At 37.8% G+C, this 22,518-nt stretch overlaps 2 protein-coding genes and 1 long non-coding RNA gene across 11 annotated transcripts in view; 1 reads left to right on the top strand and 2 right to left on the bottom strand.

Annotated features, from left to right (window-relative positions):
• Positions 1-215: 215 nt before the first annotated feature.
• Positions 216-4,660, bottom strand: LOC109194438 (uncharacterized). Of its 6 annotated transcripts, none has more exons than XM_025911219.1 (8): positions 4,442-4,660; positions 3,355-3,465; positions 3,129-3,252; positions 2,752-3,011; positions 2,474-2,660; positions 2,181-2,308; positions 1,775-2,096; positions 216-1,697 (listed from the first exon to the last, which is right to left on the bottom strand). In XM_025911219.1, exons 3-8 carry the CDS (start codon positions 3,241-3,243, stop codon positions 1,630-1,632), a joined length of 1,080 nt encoding a protein of 359 aa, XP_025767004.1. In that variant the 5' UTR covers positions 3,244-3,252; positions 3,355-3,465; positions 4,442-4,660; the 3' UTR covers positions 216-1,629. The 6 variants fall into 6 exon arrangements, with proteins under 6 accessions (XP_025767004.1, XP_025767006.1, XP_025767009.1 ...); XM_025911221.1 differs by having other exon boundaries at positions 3,355-3,421; XM_025911224.1 differs by having other exon boundaries at positions 3,129-3,228; positions 3,355-3,421.
• A 6,644-nt stretch (positions 4,661-11,304) lies between these two features.
• Positions 11,305-16,922, top strand: LOC109204234 (uncharacterized). The gene is made up of 3 exons (XR_002063812.2): positions 11,305-11,466; positions 12,602-12,724; positions 13,655-16,922. It is a non-coding gene; the product is annotated as an uncharacterized LOC109204234 (long non-coding RNA).
• Positions 16,923-18,016: 1,094 nt separating this feature from the next.
• LOC100707639 (B-lymphocyte antigen CD20) overlaps positions 18,017-22,518 on the bottom strand; it is a 10,573-nt gene continuing 6,071 nt past the window's right edge. For 3 of the 4 annotated variants that reach the window (XM_005456093.4, XM_019364880.2, XM_019364881.2), the window contains exons 4-7: positions 22,238-22,294; positions 21,774-21,980; positions 18,540-18,662; positions 18,017-18,347 (exon numbers count right to left, since the gene is read on the bottom strand). In XM_005456093.4, the coding sequence (XP_005456150.3) occupies positions 18,282-18,347; positions 18,540-18,662; positions 21,774-21,980; positions 22,238-22,294 (453 nt within the window). In that variant the 3' untranslated portion in view covers positions 18,017-18,281. The remainder of the gene's footprint in view (positions 18,348-18,539; positions 18,663-21,773; positions 21,981-22,237; positions 22,295-22,518) is intronic. The other variant, XM_019364882.2, reaches the window with a different exon arrangement.

Raw genomic sequence — 22,518 nt, 5'->3', positions numbered from 1 at the left:
TACTCTTTACTGGCAACATAAACTCTATGGTATAATCAATACATACTACAACAATAAATCTATTTATCCATAAACACTCTAAAATCAACTTTATTAAATTACAAGAGTTCTTCCCCTCCTGCACTTGGTCTCTTCCTGCGACCTCAGATGAACCCAGAAGGTATAAAGCAGGAAGTAAAACTACATTTTCTCCTTTTGTTGCTAGAAGACAGGTGGGTAAGGTAAGTTCTAAACAATATAAATTAACAGTTGAAGTAAATAACATGTTAACTTAACAAACTTGTAGGAATTGACATAAACCAACATGTTATATAATCTGTAAAAGTGCAAAACATAAACAAACCCGGGATAGTAGATGTTTGCCTATTGCAGATTACATGTGATATATGGTTAAATCAAAACAAGAATGTTAACTACACAGTAAAATTTGCAGTGTCAAACTAACACTTAAAGAGTTAAATTTAACACTGTTTCCGAGTCTATTTGGTCCCATTCGGAATTGGTGTTAAATCAACTCTTTCTATAGTGTTAAAATTTTAGAGTAAATTTAACTCTAAATAGAGTAAAAATTTAACACTGAGTAACACCGCATAGTGTTAAATCAAATTAACACTACTAGTGGTGTCATATTATTTACTCTATCATAGTGATAAATTAACTCTATTTGAGTAAAATCCCACTGATTTTTAACACTGAATTGAGTTATTTGAAATTAACACTGGGGGTTCAAAGAACTCTGATGGGAGTTGATGTTACTCTATACTGTGTTATTCACACACTAATCTCTAGTGAAAAATTAGCTCTCATAGAGTAAAATTTGTAATTAATTTTACACCAAGTAGTGTTACTAAAACTCTTCCTGTAGTTTTACCTTTACACACAATTCACTGTTTTGCAGCATGGAAACCTGGTTTTTAATAATGCTTTTACATATAAAACAACTAAGCAAAAACCACAACTAGATAATACATTTAACAGCTTTATTTTTATGTCAGGCTCAAAATATAAAAACATCTCATGTAGTGTATAAAACACTTTAAAACAATGAATTTAGTTTGGCATAAAACGGCATATGAAACGACATACAAGGAGGAATCTGAAATGCCATACTTCATTTGAAGAAGCAACACAGCTCATTTATGTTCAACACCTTCAGCACCACATTGGGATGCAGTCTGTTCCTAAATGCATGATAATGGTCATCAAAACACAGGGTTTCCATCAGTTTTCCGCAGAGCAATACAATGTCATCTTTCACAACAATACTTTTTGATCTTACAAAAAAAACGGAATCTCAGACACTACATCTGCACAGATGATAAAGTCAGGGCGGTACTCTGTACCGTGCGTTATTATCCACTTAGCTGAAAACAAACTGGTAGACAGCACAGCTCCAAGCAATTTCTGGACCTTCTTCCAGCTTTCCAAGTGTCACCATCTTTCCTGGTCCTAAAGCTAATCTTTCAAGGCTGAAGTACTCCCAATGCTTTATTTTATTACTATAATATTTATTTTTACTTGTGGTGTCCTGTAAAGGTACGCTCTGTAAGGCTGCATCTTTAGCCTGAGTATGAATCTCAAGAAACACTTCCTCCATTGAGGAGACAAAACTGTTCACAGTAGATTGGCTTAATCCAGCTGCCCTGAGCTGTGCAACAGCAGAGGCACACATTTCCAAAGTGCTCTTATTTGACCTTTTCAGATGTTGTGGGTGTTTCTTCTACATTAGTTAACATCACCTCCCCTGTAGTTCTAACTTATTTAACTGCCACATCGGGCTGTAGATTAACATCAGTGTCAGCCTGTTGGTCAAAATAGTTAAGGTGTTTGGTATTTAAATGTTTTCTAAAACCTGTGGTTTGAATGAACGTGTACATGTTGTGAAGCATAGTGTTGTAAGATATGCCAAACACAAAATGTGCTTTAAACAGTTCATCAAAAGAACCAAGTGAAGAGGTAGACTTGCATGGTATGGCATTCTTGTCAAGAATAATGAAGAACTGGTGGATGTCATTCTTTTTCACCCCAACAGCCAGGAGGTCGGGTTGAGTGCTGGTAGTGATGGCATCAAGGTGCTCTTGGATATTTGTTCCAGTCTGAAAAGACAAATACAGACAGGCAATAAGAATCAAGTTTTCTTAAACTGGTAATTCATACCATAAAAATAGAAAAACACAAACCTTCTTGAAGACCACAAGACCCCTTTCTGCTTGAGAAGCTGACACCTTTCCTGGTCTCTTCCGACCCTGACCAGATAGTGGAATCAGGTGTAATAGCAATAGAATTGCTGAGAGGTCACTGTCCCAGCCTGCAAATTTTTTTTTTTTTTTAAATAAAGTTGAATCATCATCAACAATATATTTCAATGCATTGATAAAATGTTTGAGTAGACCCAAAAGACAAAAAGGATAACTGTTCTGTGACAAACATTATATATGGTATGAATGTGCTAATCAAAGAAAGAACAGCTCACCAATGTCAGCATTAACTTCTGTGGCATCCTCAGGTGAGTCAGCTGCCAGCAAGAGTTCTTTCAGGTCACTGGTAGAAGGAAGCTTTCTGCCTTGTTGGATAATCTTTCTTTTGAATGTTGTTGGCCACCTCTCCAGCAACCTGCCTGATACATCCTCACCAAACATCAGTACAAAATCCTGTTCGTTCTGTAACAGGGATAGAGAATACAGAATTATATCTGCTATCTACAAAATATTAAAGTGTGTTTACATTGTCAAAGTAATGACAAATATTCACCAAGCCTTTGATATCTTTGAAACATGGAGAAACAGACGGTATGTTGCTTGACAGCAGGAGGTCAAGGACCATGCTGTGTCGATAAACAAATGTCAACTTCATCTTCTTCTTGAATGTGTCTTCATCAGCTGAATTTTTCATCAGAGAGATTGTATCCTTGCACTCATCCTCACTCAGCACCTTCTCTGTAACAAACTGCAACTCTCGTCTGACAGTTGGTCCGCCACACTGGTCTTCACTGGATGATCCATCTGCTGGTGCTAGACAATATGAAATACAGCTTTATCAAAACTAATAACAACATTTAATAACCATTATTAATAAAGAACCACAATGTGGAACTGTATTATGTATTTCCACTGAATTATAAATGTTACCTCCAGATGATAATCGCCTCTCTTTAGCAGTGCATCTCTGTATGGCTTTAATCCTCCAGGCCAAGTACCCAGTGCCACTTTCGCCATCATAATAATGTTCCTTGGAGAGTGACATGTACAGACACTGATAAATGAATAAACAAAATAAGTTATGTAACAATGAACAGTTGATAAGGACATACATACGTGATTTTGGTTGTATCAGTTATTACTATGAGCTACTTACATAGCCATTTTTGAAGTACGGGCCACTGAAGTAAGGGAAAAAGGTTACAATTCCTCTGGCATGCTTCCTGTAGACAGTAATTTCTTATAATCAGTGCTCTTCATCGAATTACTGTAAACAGAAAATGTGAATATTAAAACAGTCCCATAAATAACAGTAAAACAGCCTTGCATTGTTATTTCTTACACTGTATGTGACTTTTTTCAGTGTAACAAGGTGTTTCAGCCCTTTGGCTGTAGTTTTTAAGCCCTGTACTAAATGAGTATTTCACCTACATGAAATATATTCCTCAATACAAAACTAAAATAATTACTAGTACTTTTACCGTTTGTCTGCTCTAACTTAGCACTAGGGAGTCAGTATTTTATTCATCTTTAGTTTAACATACTGAATAGTCTGCTAACCAAAATGGAAAAAGGTAACTTGTGTCAATACCATCATTAGTTAACATCAAGTTAACTCACTACAAATACAAACACTGTCATCTTAAGTTCAAACTACTAAAAGAAAACATTACAAACTGAATCCTGGATATTTTGAATACTTTATCAACTTTATACTGCCTGCTGGTTGTAATAACTGGAACTGTAAATTCGCCAAAGACAGCGGAATTGAAATAAGACAATAACCTTACTGAAAACGACCTCTATAGCTAAGTATCCAAAAAGAAGTGAAAGATGTAACATTAGTGTAAAATTTTAATTAGTTAATGCTTGCCTTACACAATTTAAAATGTAACAATAACAAGCGAATTGCCCGTGCACCAAGGTTAGCCAAAATGCTAGTTAGCTAGCTAATGTTAATATGTAGCTCCCAACACATAGAGGGTTTAATTTAATGGAATTTCAAACATGCTAGAACACAACACAATCACCACTACACACTGAAATAAATTAACAAGCCTTACAGTCTTAGCCAACACTAATTAACAACCTTATGTTAGCATACAGACAGTATCACATTTGCTTCAGGTACAAAATGAAATATATAATAAACATGGACAAAAGGAATGTAACCTTATGTTAACATGCTACTTGTGTTTAAAATGTCAAATTGTTGGTTTAATAAGTGAATATGAACAACTTACCCTGTAACTGATGTGAAGAAAATGGCGCCGTGAAAAATCCTCTTGGTTTCAAAAGGAGTCTGTGGTGGGAGGAGCTTCCTAGAGTAACATTGACACTGCGTCTTTTAACTCTGCGAATTATCACCCACACTGGGAGGCGTTTTGCTCCAGCTGTCGTTATAATGACTCTATTAGAGTAAATACACTTTAACACTGCTGATTTAACACTGGGAAATTTACTGTGTAAGAATATAGACAAACGGTGTTCTCACCCACTTTGTCACACAAACATTGTTCTTTTAATATGTTGGCATTACTAAATTTGGCTCAATGCTTATATATATGTATAAAAAGCAAATGTACGAGCTGTGATAACTGTTTCTGATAGAATGAAGATCAGACTGATATATTAAATATTTCTTTATTGGGTGAGAAAATCAGACCATGTCATAACTGCGTTAAGTCATACAGAATAGATATCAGAGCCTTAAACAGGCTGACTTCTGCTAAATGGGTCAAACTGGGCAGAAAGTATACAAACACATAATATCCTTATAGAATATGATGTAACACTATAGATCAACTTACCTCAGAATATATAAAGCATATAAACAATTACAGCAATATGATGCAACAAACACAGCAGTGCTACTAATCCAAAATACTCAAAGCTTCATAGAACTGAAACAAACATTTATTTTTAGCTCCATTCTGCTGCTGATACATACTTTAGGTTTCTGAATATTAAACTTGTTGCTACCTTTCATAGTGTGTAGCTTGAAGGCCCTGAGTACTTTCTCCCACACTGAAAACACTGGGATGATAACATTATTTGAACATTACCTAATAAGACTGATTCAGGACAGATAATTAGTTATGTTAAACTTTCCTAGCAGTCCTTCACAAACAGGGAACAGTCTGTCTATTCTCTTCATCTGTCAGCTGCTGCTGGCTCTTCCTCCTCCTCTTCCTCACACACTGCTGAGTTTGTCCTGGTGGATCATCAGGGGTGCAAAGCCTCACAGATGATGTGCAGCAGTGGGTCCCTCAGTCTGTCCTCACTCTGGACACTTGCAGTTGTCACACATGGAAATAAAATGTGTGATAAGCTGCAGGATTCAAACACAAGTGTAACTTATAAATACATGTTCATACTTTTATTCCATACGGTGGCCCTGAGAGGCCAAACGGACTGCAACTTCAGAAAACACTTGCAAAAAGAAAAACACCTGCAAAAAGAAAAACACCTGCAAAAAGAAAAACACCTGCAAAACGAAAAACACCTGCAAAACGAAAAACGCTGCAAAAAGAAAAACGCTGCGAAAGCACACAAGACACAACGGAAATGTTTCTGGGGAGACAATAACCCGAGGGACCAGTTGCATGAACCAAAACATGTATGTATGGCTGTATCCCAATTCAGGGTCTGCAGCCTTAAAGTACGCAGCCTTAACGGTTCTCAAGGGCCGCGTACTCAAAGACCGCTGAGGCCTGAAGTGTGAGTCTTGTAGGCTTGTGAAATGGGACAGTCTAGCCTCCGTCGCGCTGCCCAGGTTGCCTAGCAACCATGATACTAACAGCTGGAAACGTTTCATACAGCTTTGTTTGACAGAAATGAAGGAGAACATATTTTGTACATTTGTTTCTACATGAGCTTTGTGTGATTTGATAAGTACCTGAGGCTGAGACCACAGGACTGTAAAACATGATTGTTGGGCTTCATTTCTGTACTGAACAGTCATTTTAAGATTAGCTAGTAAATAACAATTAGCTAATGTTGTTCATGAGACTAAAGTCATCTCACTTTGGTAATGTAAATATAATATGGCCAATATTAAAGTTATTATATTAATCATTATTAGTTATTACAGCAGTGAGTTTGAACTTCGTGTCAAATACTGAGCTTCAGTAAAGATTCAAGTTGCATTTATTTATATTTCCTATCACCTTAAATCTTCACTCAAAGACAAGTATCTTTGACAGTGTATCTATAGATGTATTATATATAAGAGACAAATATTGTTCTTTTAATATGTTGGCATTACTAAATTTGGCTCAATGCTTACATATATGTGTAAAAAGAAAATGTACGAGCTGTGATAACTGTTTCTGATAGAATGAAGATCAGACTGATATATGAAATATTCCTTTATTGGGTGAGAAAATCAGACCATGTCATAACTGCTTTAAGTCATACAGAATAGATATCAGAGCCTTAAACAGGCTGACTTCTGCTAAATGGGTCAAACTGGGCAGAAAGTATACAAACACATAACATCCTTATAAAATATGATGTAACACTATAGATCAACTTACCTCAGAATATATAAAGCATATAAACAATTACAGCAATATGATGCAACAAACACAGCAGTGCTACTAATCCAAAATACTCAAAGCTTCATAGAACTGAAACAAACATGTATTTTTAGCTCCATTCTGCTGCTGATACATACTTTAGGTTTCTGGACATTAAACTTGTTGCTGCCTTTCATAGTGTGTAACTTGAAGGCCCTGAGTACTTTCTCCCACACTGAAAACACTGGGATGATAACATTATTTGAACATTACCTAATAAGACTGATTCAGGACAGATAATTAGTTATAACTTTCCTAGCAGTCCTTCACAAACAGGGAACAGTCTGTCTATTCTCTCCATCTGTCAGCTGCTGCTGGCTCTTCTTCCTCCTCTTCCTCACACACTGCTGAGTTTGTCCTGGTGGATCATCAGGGGTGCAAAGCCTCACAGATGATGTGCAGCAGTGGGTCCTTCAGTCTGTCTTCACTCTGGACACTTGCAGTTGTCACACATGGAAATCAAATGTGTGATAAGCTGCAGGATTCAAACACAAGTGTAACTTATAAATACATGTTCATACTTTTATTCCACAATCAGAGAGAAAGAAAAAGAGAGAGAGTGCAGGACAGACAGACAGGTGACAGTCTCAGGTGTATACACTGCTACAAAACAGCACAAGAGAAGGAGGATTTAGTGTTTGTGTTATTACGAGTGCTAAACAAGAAGAGTTCCCAGATGGTCCAGTGGACACATGTGTGACTCCTGTGATTAAAGCATCTTTCTTTCAGCTTAACGAGTGAACCGTCAGCTCGTTCAAACACACGTTAAAGTCCGTTTGGCTCGACACCACCGAACAGAGGCAGCAATATAACATAGCTAACATTAACAGTGCAGTGAATCCTGCTTGTGCCGTCATATTCAGGACTGCAAACCGAGCAGCATCACTGACTTTCAGCTTGTTGTGTTTGTGGATATATGACTGACTTTAATTATCCATAAAAACATCACATTCTCTGTAAGATTAAGGTCAACTATATATATATTTAGAAGTAGAGGCTTTAAAACCAAGTAATATTGTCCATATTATATTAACATTACCACAGTGAGATGATTTTAGTCTCATGAACAACATGAGCTAATTGTTATTTACTAACTAATCTTGAAATGACTGTTCAGTACAGAAATGAAGCCCAACTATCATGTTTTACAGTCCTGTGGTCTCAACTAATCAAAGTGATGTCATGACAAAAATGAATGACCAACAAAACATTTTTTCTCCTTCATTTCTGTCACACAAAGCTGTATGAAACATTTCTCGCGGTTAGTATCATGGTTGCTAGGCAACCTGAACAGCGCGACGAAGGCTAGACCGTCCCATTTCACAAGCCTCTCACTTCCGCACTTTCCGTACTTGTAGTACGCACCGTACGTAGTACGCGTAGTGGGCGTACTTCAAGCGTGCATACCCTGAATTGGGACACAGCCAGAGAGTGCAGGACAGACAGACAGGTGACAGTCTCAGGTGTACACACTGCTACAAAACAGCACAAGAGAAGGAGGATTTAGTGTTTGTGTTATTACGAGTGCTAAACAAGAAGAGTTCCCAGATGGTCCAGTGGACACATGTGTGACTCCTGTGATTAAAGCATCTTTCTTTCAGCTTAACGAGTGAACCGTCAGCTCGTTCAAACACACGTTAAAGTCCGTTTGGCTCGACACCACCGAACAGAGGCAGCAATATAACATAGCTAACCATTAACAGTCAGAGATGGGCTGTAATCCGATTACTTTGTCAAGTAACGAGTAATGTAAGGGATTATCATTGCAAAAACGGTAATTAGATTACCGTTACTTTCACGTAGGAACACTGCGTTACTAAAACCATGAGTTTTTTGCGAGAATGTCTCATGATAGTGACGTAAGCGAGTGCGACGTTCGTGACAACAGCTGTCTGCAGATCAACAATGGATAATATATCAAGTACGGGAGAGAGTATGAGCGTGCAGCGTTTAAAGCGTGGAAGTACTGACCTTACTTTGAGTTTGATTCCATAAAAAGTGACAAAAACATTAGTGTCCGTTGTGCGTGGGAAGAAAACTTCTTTTTACAGCGAAAAAACCCCCTAAACTTCCAAGCAAGCACCGAGTGCGCTACGACTGTAATGGGAAATTGACAGAGAAACTCGGGGAGTCTTCAACTGACCGCTGCGGCACACCTGCACCAGGGTAAACCTCCGCCTACCCCAGTCCTGCTTTACAGGTGAAAATAGAGCAACTAGCCTTTGACTTTATTTATTTTCTGCTGTGTTTTACTTGCATCTATTTGAAAGAGTGAGTGTAAACACAAAAAAATTTTATTTTATGTGCTGGAATGTGCAGAAAATAGGTTTAAATGTTAAACAAATTTCTTCCAGCCAGAGAATGTTGCATATAATTTAATTTTTGCTTGATGCATAAAGTTAAAAGATTAAAACTAATAAAACAAGTTTTAAAAAGAGACATTTCCATTTGATTACATTTTGTATGATGGATTATGCAGAAAAAGTAGAATTGGGCTGAAAGATCTATCGCTTTATCACCTATTCAGGTTGTAAATTGTGTTTTTAAAAAGTAACTAAGTAACTGATTAATTACTTTTGAAAATAAGTAATCAGTAAAGTAACGGGATTACTTTTTGGGGGAAGTAATCAGTAATTAGTTACTGATTACTTTTTTCAAGTAACTTGACCAACACTGTTAACAGTGCAGTGAATCCTGCTTGTGCCGTGATATTCAGGACTGCAAACCGAGCAGCATCACTGACTTTCAACTTGTTGTGTTTGTGGATATATGACTGACTTTAATTATCCATAAAATCATCACATTCTCTGTAAGATTAAGGTCGACTATATATATATATTTAGAAGTAGAGGCTTTAAAACCAAGTTACCGCTGAAAGTACAAACATCACTAATGTCACATAACTTTGCCGACATGTGGCCAACAGTAATGTTTTAATGTTCTTAAACATTCGCACATAAATAAGTGACATAATATTCAGTACTTACTTTTGGCAGTTCACTCTTCGGCCGCTCCCTTCTGCCGTATTTTGCGGCAAAATTATCCACACCCACCGCCGCGCTATGGATTGTGGGATATATGGGGCCACGAAGCGTGCACCGGACCACGCTTGATATTTGGGGAAATCGACGGCGCATTTGGAGTATGCATTTGAAGTGCACTTTGAATTGGGACGGCCGTCGTCGCGTGGCGGTGACATAATCGCACTTGAAATGCGTACTTCAAGTGCAGACCCTGAATTGGGACACAGCTGTTGAGAAGGTAATTTATCCATTTAAATCAGCTGTGATGGATCAAGGACACATCTAAAATCAGCAGGGACACCGGCCCTCATCGACTGAGATTGGGGACCCCTGAAATAGACCATTATGGCAAGGCTGGGATGGTCCATTTGGTAAAGTAAATCCGTTGGGCATCTTTCTTCGCCTTTAGACAATAATTCTGATGGCAAAAGAGCCAAACGGGACAGGCAAAAACCCCCTCTATATCACATTCAAAAACTTTTAATGAATTCGTTTCAGTTTATAAAACTATCGTCCAAAGCAAAATTATATTTAAACTCTTCTGAAGCTTGTTGTGGACAATATTCAGGTTAAATCTTCTGATTTCCTGCACCTTAAAACAATTTCCCTCAATCAATCAATCAATCAATCAATCAATCAATCAATCAATCAATCAACCTCCCACTTTCACATGGACTGTGGACCACATTTAGACAAGTCCAACTCCAAACATTCCTCCTACATGTAGCTGCCAAGTGGGAGGAGGCACTTCTGCAGCGAAATTGAATAATCTCTGGTACAATTTCAAAGAATCGAAATCCTCAAGTGAAAAAATAAAGTGGTTATATGGAATTTGATCTGCCCTATCCTTGGTTACTGACGTGTGGCTCAAACTGGAGCGTGGCGCTGGGCAGAATACCGAGAGCCAGACCTAAGGGGTACACTACGAACCAAGCTCAACACAGCCGGCTTTCTTTGGCTCAGCTGGCTCACTATAGGGAAAAAGGGTCGGTTGGACTTATCACAACGGCGGTTATCAACTTAAGCGCGACTCTCTGCTCCAGGATCCGTTCATGGTCACATAAAAAGGGGCGTTTTATGGGTCATGTGACTCTTCTTCCATATACTCAATTCAGAGGCGTAAAATAATAAAAAGGAGATTACAAAACCTGTCTGTACATAACATAAATGATAAAGATCACTTTCACACAAAGTTGTTTCTGTTCTCTGTCGCTGATATAAAAGCGGGGTCATGGATCCAATGACATTCTCCTACTGGAGGATAAACGAATGAAGAAAGAACTATTAACTGACTAATAAACAAGCAACATGTGAATATGAAACGATTTAATAAACATTTGGAAGCATGAATTTCATTTTTGTTGGACAGATTTAGTTCTAAACAATATCTAAATAAACAGATATTGTTTATTTCTAAACAATATTGTCACAAACTTTTCTCCAGCTAACATCCTGCCCTGACTTTTTATGCTCACTTTTATTACTCTGTGTTAAGCAAAGGGTAAAGGTCTTTGTATGCTCCGAATGGGAGGAGGCACTTTTGCTAAGAGGTTTGCTTGTACTTCCTGCTTCCTCTAAAGGCTTGTTTCCCGACTTCGCAGCCAATATTCAGACTGATTTTTTTTCTCAAGAGGATTTGTTTACGTTTTTCTTCTTCTCTGAGAGGTAAGTCTTTCAAATGATTCAGTTTATACAGCCTAATTAAATATGAGATATTCATTATATAACTACAGATTAAGCGATTTAGTGCCATGATGTCCATTTTATAATATATATTTTATGCTTACGCTAAAGTGATTTGCAGAAAGATACGTGAGAAAATAAAAGGTAGAAGTGAAACGTTTATTTTAAATGTGGGGATTGGATTGAAGTAAACCTAATGTGCTAAATTAGGAATTAGTTCATTCCTCAAGTGAGAAATGAAAAAGGGGGACTGTTAGGGACAAAAGAAATATTTTTTAATGTGTATCTGCTCATTAGATTGTTTTATGTACTTTAATAATGAAGGCTTGTAGAGCAAGGCCACCTTTGACTCACAAATAAGTGCTCAGCCAGACTGAAAAACAGGAAGTTTTAGTGCACAGGCCTATTAATAGATAAGACACAGAAAAGAGGAACTTTACATATAAGCAATGTTTGAAACTGTGTGACGTGTAAAGTACCAAAATAACACCTATATGAGACACAGCTTATGATTCTAATGTTAGAGCTCTTGCAACTGGCGTTTGAGCTGTGCAGGGGTCTCTCTCTTCCGGAAGATGATTGAATAAAAAGAAATATATCTGTTTTAACACACTATGAGTCGGTTTTCTCTGTTCTGTCATGGGGAAAAAAGGATCTACAGCATCCATTTAGCAAACATATACCTGTGGTGGGGATCGCAGTGTGATAATGACTACAATCCATACTGGTACCAGATGCGTACAACAACCGTAGTTACTCCATCTCCTGAGGAGATGACCATTAAGGAAAGATGCTTAGAGGGCCAAGCAGTGGTGATAAGTTTGAAAAAGGCCAACAGTTAAATTAAAAGTTTTTTTTTTTCAACTGTTGGTTGGACAAAACAAGCAGGGAGACATTCATTATAGCAAAGAACATGAATTTGAACCTAATAACCAAATGAACCATTTGGTTGAACCAAATAAGCAAACAAAAAACTTGTAAATATGACATCTAAGGAGACAATTTAAATCATGAAGAACAAATTCTTCATTAAATCAATACAAAGAAAAACTATTTTCAGAAGTTTTTGAGGTAACATTGCTGTTTTGAAATGCATCATTGATTTTTGTCCCACCAGATGCTCTTGAGAAGCATCAGTGTTGTGCTGATTGTCCTGTCAGTCCTGGAGCTCTGCATCACCATCGGCTCTTCCATCCTGGGGATCAAATCTCTGAGTAGGAAGGACAAGGGAAAAAATGAGGTACAAGATATACAGTATGAACTAACACAGTCTGATAAACATCTTAATTAATCTGTAAATGTTGAGTAGACAGTAGTTTTATATGAGTTCTTCAAAGATTACTTTTAGGAATATGTCATAGTTTTGATTCTGTCTTCATGTAATGAGTAGTGGTGTCCAAACATTTGTCTGGTACCATAAAGGTTTCTTTTCTTTTCTTTCTTTTCTTCTCAAATCGTCAATTAAATCTCTCTTCTTTTTTTTTCAAAATTTTGTGTTTCCCCTTTGTTATATACATCCTACTCTGATGGTGGATGTTCATATTAGACATGGTTTTAAAACAAATCTCATAATTTCAAACAGAGATTCAAATAATGTTTGCTGTTGTTCAAGTAATCCCTGTTGGTCAATAGGTCTTCAAACAGCTCTAAACCTTTTGTTTCATACAATTTATTTTTCAACTCTTGGCTAGTTGTGATGTCATGGAGAGGATACCCTTAGTGACCTAAGTTGTCCCAGAAAAACAGCTTAGTCTAAGAACACTGGACCCACCCACATGCTGTTCAAATCATCTGCTTATAACAGGCATTCAGTTGAATTTAACTTAACTGAGTTCAATTCAGTCAATCAGATTCAATTAAATCAGATTAAATTTGTCTTTAATGATAAGAGGCTAAAACAGAGCCGGTTCAGACACGGAATGAACTGAGGGGCTGCACCGTGGCTCAGTATAACAGAAAGAAGGATTCTTTTGAACTTTTGTTGATGCAAAGTCTGACAGTGTTGAGGCTCATTATTTACCCAAACTGAAAAGAAAAGAGTGGTTACAGAAGCGCAGACTAAAATTGAAATGATAACTCCCCGCACGAAGCACAAAAGCACAGTTCATTCAGTTTTGAGTAATCGTCAGCACATTTCACGTACTTTCCCATTTCTTTCTTCTTCTTGTAGAGCACTGATGACTCAGAGTCGACCAAACCACTGCTGGAGGAAGTCACTGCACAGGCTGTAGCCTAAATGTCTTTGTTCAGTTACCAGGAATCATGTTCCTGTGCCTTTATGACCTACAACTAACTTGATGTCTTGATGATTTATACTAATTAAGACTTTGTCTTCCTAAGTGCTTCTTGAAAGGAAGACATTATACCAAATTGAATCAATTGATAATTTCATTGTTGTGTTGATTAAAATTTAAGTTGAGAAAAGTGCCTTAAACTCAATTATGTTTGTTGGTAAAAATGTGTTTATTCTTGTGAAATATGGGGTTATTTTCTTTGCCATTCTACAATCTATAGTGACAATATTAAAAAAGTTAGAAAAGAATATAAATAAAAAAAATACTGACACAGTTAAAAGCAGATATTACACTTATATTGACATATTTTTGTAGGCTATTTGTGAAATGTCAGAATAAAGAGAGAACTGTTATGTATTTTTTATTGCTTTCATTAAAGTCAGAAGTATACATATACTTCCTTAGTATTTGGTAGAATTGCCCCGTTACTGTTTCACTTGGGCCAAATGTTTCAGGTATCCTTCCACCAGCTTTCTACAATAGTTTGTGGGCATCTTGGCCCAGTCCTCTTGACAGAACTGGTGTAACTGGGTCAGGCTTGCAGGTCTTCTTGCTCCTTTTAGTGCCTTACCTTTTAGTGCCACCCACATGTTTTCTATGAGATTGAGATCAGGCCTTTGTGAAAGCCACTCCAATACCTTGACTTTGTTGTATTTTAAGCCACTTTGTAAATAATTTGGAGGAATGCTTGGGTCATTGTCCATTTGGAAGACCCATTTGTGCCCAAGCTTCAACTTCCTGGCTGATGCCTTCAGATGCTGCTTCAATATGTCCACCTAATTTTCTTTTCTCATGATGTCATCTATTTTGTGAAGTGCATCAGTCCCTCCTGCAGTAAAAAGCCCCACAACATGATGCTGCCACCCCCATACTTCACAGTTGGGATGGTGTTCTGAGGCTTCAAAGCTTCCACCTTTTTCCTCCAAATATACAGTTTATCATTATGGCCCAACAGTTCAGTTGTTTCGTCAGACCACACAACATGTCTCCAGAAATAGAGATTTTTGTCCCCATGTGCAGTTGTAAACTGTAGTCCATCTTTTTTTTATTGTGGTTTTGAAGTAATGGCTTTCTCCTCTAGAGTACCCTGTCAGCTCATGGTGCTACAGGACTCATTTTTACTGTGAATAGTCACATTGTCTTAACAGTTTCAGCCAGCATCTTCACAAGATCTTATGCTGTTGTCCTTGGTTGATTTGCACATTTTACACCAAAAAACATTCCTCTCTGGGAATCCGTCTCCTTCCTGAGCAGTATGATGGTTGTACATTCCCATGTTTTTTATACTTGCATATTGTTGTCTGAATGTGGGACCTTCAGGCATCTGGAAATTGCACATAAGGATGAGCCATACTTGTGTAGGTCCACAATTCTTTTTCTGATGCCTTCATTGATTTCTTTTGATTTTCTCATGATGCCAAAGAAAGAGGCCCTTCTTCTTCTTCTTTATATTGTTTATTGGCGGTTGGCAAACAGCAAATTGGTGCATTACTGCCACCAACTGATGTGGAGTGTAGGAAGAGGCTCTGTGTTTGGGGTGTGCCTTTATTAGCATTCACAGGTGTGCCACCAATTAACTCAAATGGACTCAATTAACCTATCAGAAGCTTCTTAAGCTCAGAATAAAATCATATGAAGGTTTCTTTTTGTTTAAAGACACAATAAACTTAGTTTATGTATACTTCTGACTTTGATGAAAGTGTTTCACAAATACTAAAAATATGTCAATATTTATTGATCTAAAACAAAAACGTTTACTCTGATTTGATGTTTGACGGAAAAGAAAAAAAGGTTTTAATGTCTTTTTGTATGTAAATATCTGGTTTAAACTGTACGTGTTTCATCGTACGTGTATCTCCTTATGCATCTGTGTAGGCTACTTTAAATGTAGTTTATGACACTGAAACTCAGTTATGCTGATTTCAAAGCTAAAGATTTATTCACTGACCAAACACATTATAATAACATCCTAGTTGATGACTCAGTCTTTGTCTCCTCCCTTTTTTGGAACTGTTGTAACTGTACCTTTTTTTTAATGGTACTTTTAGCAGTTATGGTTCAGTACTGACCACTATATACCACTGTTAGTGCTCAACAAGACCAGTAATGTTAAATTAAAATTACTAATAAAACATAATTTTTTCACACGTATAGCCAGCACATTGAGCAGATATATCAGACGCTGAGTAACTGTGTGGGGTTTATTTGAGGTTTGGCTCTGGAGTCCTCTTGTTTTCCTTTTCCTAGTGTGACTGTTTTCTTGCCTTTATCTATGAGTTCACTTTCTGTTTGATTTTGATAATGACTTTCTCTGTTTGCCTGTACTTTCTCTCTTTTCATTTTGGTTCATTTGTTTTTCCTCTTTTTTCCCAAATGGGAGCATCCATGCTTAAAATAGAAAAGGTAAAATGTAAATATTTCTAATTTGACACAGTATAACAGGCAATATAGAGCAGGGGTGTCCAACTCCAGTCCTCGAGAGCTACTGACCTGCATCCTTACTCCAAAACAGCTAAATCAAATGGTTAGGTCACCTCTTCAGCATGCCCTCAAGTCTGGCAAAGGCCTGATAACAAGCCATTCATTTGATTCAGGTGTGTTGGAACAAGGATGCTTCTAAAGGCTGCAGGACAGTAGCTCTCAAGGACTGGAGTTGGACACCCCTGATATCGAGGAACCATACTTCAATAGAAGCCATGTTTGACTACGTTATTTCAAGGCTTTTCAAAAAGACTCATTTTAGTCTTAGTAGTTTTCTTGATGTGTGTGCTCATGTAAACTGTACTGAGAAAAATAAAAGTCAATTTTGTAAATTATGGTTTTTATAAAAGTTGTAAAGTAGAATGATCCAAGGCATGATCACTGGCTAACAATAAGGCTTTTCCAATGAGCTTCATCCAGTGTCCCTGACTTTACAGCTTATATTTTAATATGTTCTATGGGTTAATAAAATGTATGTGCTTCCATATTTCAGCATATCCTTGTATGATAACTGTTGAGAGTATCTTCCCCAGTGGAATTCATGGGATTTTCCAGAACAGAAAATTGTCATAACTGTTCAAAAAAAGCTCTAGTCCAAACTGCCCTGCAGATCGTCCTCAGTCCAATCGTATTAGCAGAAATAAAGGAGACAACACTTGAAAACTCTCGAGTCATTTTAAAACACCACGATGACGAAAACACTCAGCTCTCAGCTCAACAAAAAGACTTCATAACCCATCTCTTGACATCATGGATCATATTTCTCTATACAGTATATGCATGATCTCATAAGCTTGGGCGTGGCTTCAAATTACATATTACAGAATTTTAAATACATTTATTCTAATATCAAAACTGTGCTTAAAAATGTGATAAAATATGGTTGCTTTTGCCACTACAATACACTGTATCTCACACACAGCTCCAGGATCAAACACTTCCTCTAAACCAGCCTCAATGGGTACCTACATCTCTGCCGATCTCACCTGGAACCACAACACCATCATGCTGGTAAAGAAGGCCCAGGAGCGGCTGCACTTCCAAGTCCTGAGGAAGAATAAACTGGACCAGAAGCTGTTGCTGCTCCCACACCTCCAGACTCAGAAACAGCTTCTTCCCCTGGGCCGTTCAGACAGCTCTGACTGTGGTGATGGCTGTAGCTCAGGAAGCAGAGCAGGTCACTTACTTATCAGAAAGTTGGTGGTTCAATCTCTGGCTTTCACAGTCCGCATGCTAAATTTTCTTGGGCAACTTGCATCCATCAGAGAATCAATTTGTGTGAATGCTTAAATAGAAAGCACTTAAGAAGCATAGAAGAAAATTAATGTAGTTTGTTGTCTTAAGTGCTTTGAGTGCTTCAGGAGAGTAGAGAAGCACTATATAAGAATCAGTCCATTTGCTAATAAACACTTTGTTTTGTATACATTTCTCTTGTTTTCTATATTTCCCTCTTGATTGTATAAACTTCCCCTGTTTGTCATTTATTCCTGCTGTCTACTATTTATATTTTATTCCGGCAAGGTTGGTCATTGTACATGGAAAATGATAATAAATGTCTATTCTATTCAGTGACAACAGCAGATAATCTCAAAGATCCCAATCGGCCATTGATTATTGATTAGAGTTCTGGACAGCTGCATATTACAAAGTGTTCTGCAGTGACTTAGCCCCACACTTTTCCCACAGATTTTCCCACACAATTTTCAGTTCTCATTTACCTTTCAAAACATTTTTTTTTAAAAGAATTCAAATGCTGATGAAATGTGCAACAGATTTCTTTATTTTTATGTATCATAGCCCAATATTGTGAAAAAAAACAAAACAAAAAGAAAGAAAGAAAAGCAACAACAAAGCATATGACACACTATCTGAAAGATGGAACACTGAAAAGAATAAGTAGATATTTAGAAATACATTCAATTTGGAGTATATAAAAATGCAAGAGAAGTGCATGATAATGTTGCAGTACAGAGTCAAAGCAGTAAAGGCCCATGCTTACAATGCTTCACAGCACAATTACATTCAGACTGTAGGCTCAGTGGTATCTTCCTCTAGAAGTGGTTTATAGAGCTCTGGGTCATCAGTGCTCTAAAAAAGAAAATATTGGTAAAGTAAAATGAATAAATCTGTTTGGCTTTTGAGCTAGTCACCAAATATTCATAAACTTCCACATAAGAACTCACACAAAACAAAAACAAAAGAAAAAAAACCCTCCACATATTCAGCCAACAGTCTCTGCTTAAATAACAGTTTCCCCTTGAAGTGATGCTAGTCTGTTACCTTGGTTTGTCCCTTTTCTTTGCTCTTCAGACTCTTGATCCCTAAGACGACTGAGCTGATGGTGACACAGAGCTCCAGGACTGACAGCACAATTAGCACAGCAATGATGCTTCTGTAGAGCATCTGTTGGGATACAAACAACAGTGTTCAATTTTATTGCAGTAATACCCCTGTGACTCAGGCTCAGACCCTTTGAACGGAGAGCGGGCAGAGACTTCTGTACAGACGTGACTGATCGCAACATCATCCTACAGTCAAAAACCTACATACAGTGGTCCCTCATTTATCGCGGGAGTAACGTTCTAAAAATGCCCCAGGATAGGTGAAATCTGTGAAGTAGTCAGCTTTATTTTTTTACAATTATTATAGATGTTTATTATTATTACAATTATTATAGAGCTGTAATTATTATGTATTATAGCTGTAAAACCCCTCACTACACGCTTTATACACTTTTCTCAGACAGGCATGAACATTTTCACACTTTTCTCTCTTGTTTAAACACTCAAAGTTCAAGCCTTCGTAGAAAAATTATTTCAGCATTATAGAATGAAACCAAGGATCAAACCCTGTGTTCAGGTCCAGAACCTGAGAATAGAGCAGCAATTCAACATTAATGAATCAAGAGGAAGCAAGAAGAATGAGTTGAGTAAAGTTTGACTTATGACTGTTTCGGTAAATTCTACGGTAGTGGTACCACCGTAGTGGTAATTAACTACGGTAATATGGCGTTATTTTTGTGCCACTATTCTGAGCGCATGTAAAAAAAAAATTTGAGCGCACGTAAAACACATTTGCGGGTGCAAGTGTCGCATTTTGAGGAAAAATTTATTTTGAGCGAAGAAAAGCTAAATTTGAGTGAACAAAATTCATTGCTGCGTGCAAAAAAGGTATTTCAGTGTTTGCTATTATCCACACACACACACACACACACACACACACACACGCAGCCTCTCTCGCTCAGTTTTTGCATTTGCGCTTGCTCGCAATGTGTTGCTTGCGCTCTCAACATTTCTGCCTGTGCGCGCTCAACTCTTTCTGTACACCGTTATAGTTGTGCCACAAAACCAGCCAAATCACAGACTTGGATGCAAAAAAATCTGATTGGCTGTTTTGGTCTCCAATCAGATTGAAATAACGAAATGCAATATCCCAGAATCCATTTCGTCCCAAACACAAACGAGGCAGAGGCGGAGGAAGACAGAGTGGCGGAGTTTGAAATATTACTCTTTCTGGGTCACAAAATAAAGTTTTAAGATATTTTCATGCGAGAATGTTGCTGTGTAAACTTCAAATGTCCGCTCGATTTATCAAGACATCACATATTTGCAAAAGTGCTCTAATGTTCTCAGATGCCTGTTACCCACTAGCTGACCGCATAGCTGGACTGGCCATTGGGCATACCGGCCATTTGCCCGGTGAGCCAATAATGATTTTTCATTTTTATGTTTGTTGTTGTAACGGTATGAACAATGAAAGGTGGTGAATTAGCCAATTGGTCATGATCAACTCTGGGCTGGACCAATTACAATACATCTGTATTGAGAGGAAAAGGAACGCGTTTCGTCCCGTACTTCAGCTAGAATGAAAAAGACACAAAGCTGGAGTTATTCTGTCTTTACGCTGCAGCTGCCTCCTCTTCTCTCATTCTCTCCCAGCGACTGTAGAAAACAGGGTGTTTCCTACAGTCGTTGTTCTCTCCCCTCCCTCTCCTGTTGCTACTTCAAACATGAAACTGATCAATGATCAGCTGATCGTCTCTCGTTTGTTTATCGCCCACTTTGTGCCAGAAAGAGGAAACCAGCGGATGTTGCGCTAAACAACAGGAGCACGTTTAAGCTTGATCAGCTGTTGTTAGAATTTATGTAATATTAATTTCTAGTATCAGCTATTTGCTGGAGTGTACATCACTGTCACAACAGTGTTTGTTTTAGTTCAAAGGCTTTATGGTTTTTCCTATAATACCTGGTGGTGTAGTCGGCCGATCTTTTGTCAGTTCAGCCTTATATATTACGTTTAACCCGAGTGACCACCCGGTCAGCTGGTGGGTAACAGGCATCTCCGAGAACGTTAGAGCACTTTTGCAAATATGTGATGTCTTGATAAATTGAGCAGATATTTGAAGTTTACACAGCAACATTCTCGCATGAAAATATCTTAAAACTTTATTTTGTGACCCAGAAAGAGTAATATTTCAAACTCCGCCACTCTGTGTTCCTCCGCCTCTGCCTCGTTTGAGTTTTGGACGAAATGGATTCTGGGATATTGCATTTCGTCATTTCGATCTGATTGGAGACCAAAACAACCAATCAGATTTTTTTGCATCCAAGTCTGTGATTGGCTGGTTTTGTGGCACAACTATAACGGTGTACAGAAAGAGTTGAGCGCGCACAGGCAGAAATGCCGAGAGCGCAAGCAACACATTGCGAGCGCAAATGCAAAAACTGAGCGAGAGGGGCTGCTGGTGTGTGTGTGTGTGTGTGTGTGTGTGTGTGTGTGTGTGTGTGTGTATGGATAATAGCAAACACTGAAATACATTTTTTGCACGCAGCAATGAGTTTTGTTCACTCAAATTTAGCTTTTCTTCGCTCAAAATAAATTTTTCCTCAAAATGCGACACTTGCAAATTCTTTTTACGTGCGCTCAGAATAGTGGCACAAAAATAACGCTGTACGGTAACATCTACCTTCCCTTAGCATTTCCAGAAGTCCAAGTTTTTGTGCGATGGTTAGCATCTTCCTCTGCCTTTTGGGTGCTAGCACAGGTGCCGTTGATGGTGCAAAACGTTTCATTGACATTGTTGTGTCAGTTGGGGAGAAAACTTACAAACATACAGAACAGCACTTCAGAGTTACACTGCTAGCGATCAAAGATTTATGTAAATTTGACATTCTGCACTGTGCAGGAGATACGGCACAAGATTGGCTGTAGACCATTGTCAGTCAATCAGGACACAGAACAATGCACTGTAAAAAACTTTCTTAAAAGCATGCAAAATCGCACACACAAAAAAAATCTGCGAAACAGCGAGGCCATGAAAGGCGAACCGCGTTTTAGCGAGGGACCACTGTATAATATTATCTGATCACCAGCTGCAAATCCACAGATTTCAGAAGCAGAAACCTGTGATTATATCTACAAAACAATTTAATAACTATCCAATTATAAACAATTATTTTCCACTTGTCAGTTAGGTAATTTAACTTGTATGTAAACTGCTGAACTAACACTTACCTCAATTAAAGCTTTGCCCTCCAAGCATCTCTCCTGTAGTATCATCCGTTCAGGAGATGGACTTGGTGTTGTATGCCGGCCATACCAGTAGTCGGGCTCCCCACAAATGTTCCACAAATATATATTAAATACACTGATGCTATACAGCACAATGGCTGCAATGGCAAAAGCAACCCCAGTCAGATTCAGAATCACATTGACGATAACCTGAAATACAAGATGTGTCAGTTAATGTAAAATCAAATTTTCAACATTAGAAGGCTGGTCGGTTAAAAGTTTTACAGTCAATCACTGCAGGAAAGCTCGCAGTGGTTGGTATTAATCTTACATGTACATAGATGTGCATACATGAGACCTGGCACAAGTGTGTATATTGAAATAGAATATTATACGTCTACTTTTATATCTTCAACTTAGACAACGAAATTCAAGTCATCCTTCTAAGATATATCTGAACTACTCACCAGACATGGACTTGGATACTTGTCAGACAAAATGCTGACAATTCCAAACACGATGAACTACACAAGACAAAAAAGGAAAAGACAAAGTTTCATTCCTTTTCATGTGTAATTTAACTGAATGAGGAGACACATGTGTTTAAGGTGACAACAAGAAACAGCAACTTATCAATAAAACCACAGAAGGGATTAAGATTTCAATTGATAAAACACATTTGATTTCATAAGATCCTCCAGGTTTATCTTAAGCACTCTGATACTCTACATACTCTGAACTACAGGCT

Source organism: Oreochromis niloticus, linkage group LG11 (genome assembly GCF_001858045.2).
Source record: "Oreochromis niloticus isolate F11D_XX linkage group LG11, O_niloticus_UMD_NMBU, whole genome shotgun sequence".
Taxonomy (NCBI): Eukaryota; Metazoa; Chordata; class Actinopteri; order Cichliformes; family Cichlidae; genus Oreochromis; species Oreochromis niloticus.
The sequence above is the reverse complement of the archived record's forward strand: the minus strand, read 5'-3'. Positions and strand labels throughout refer to the sequence as shown.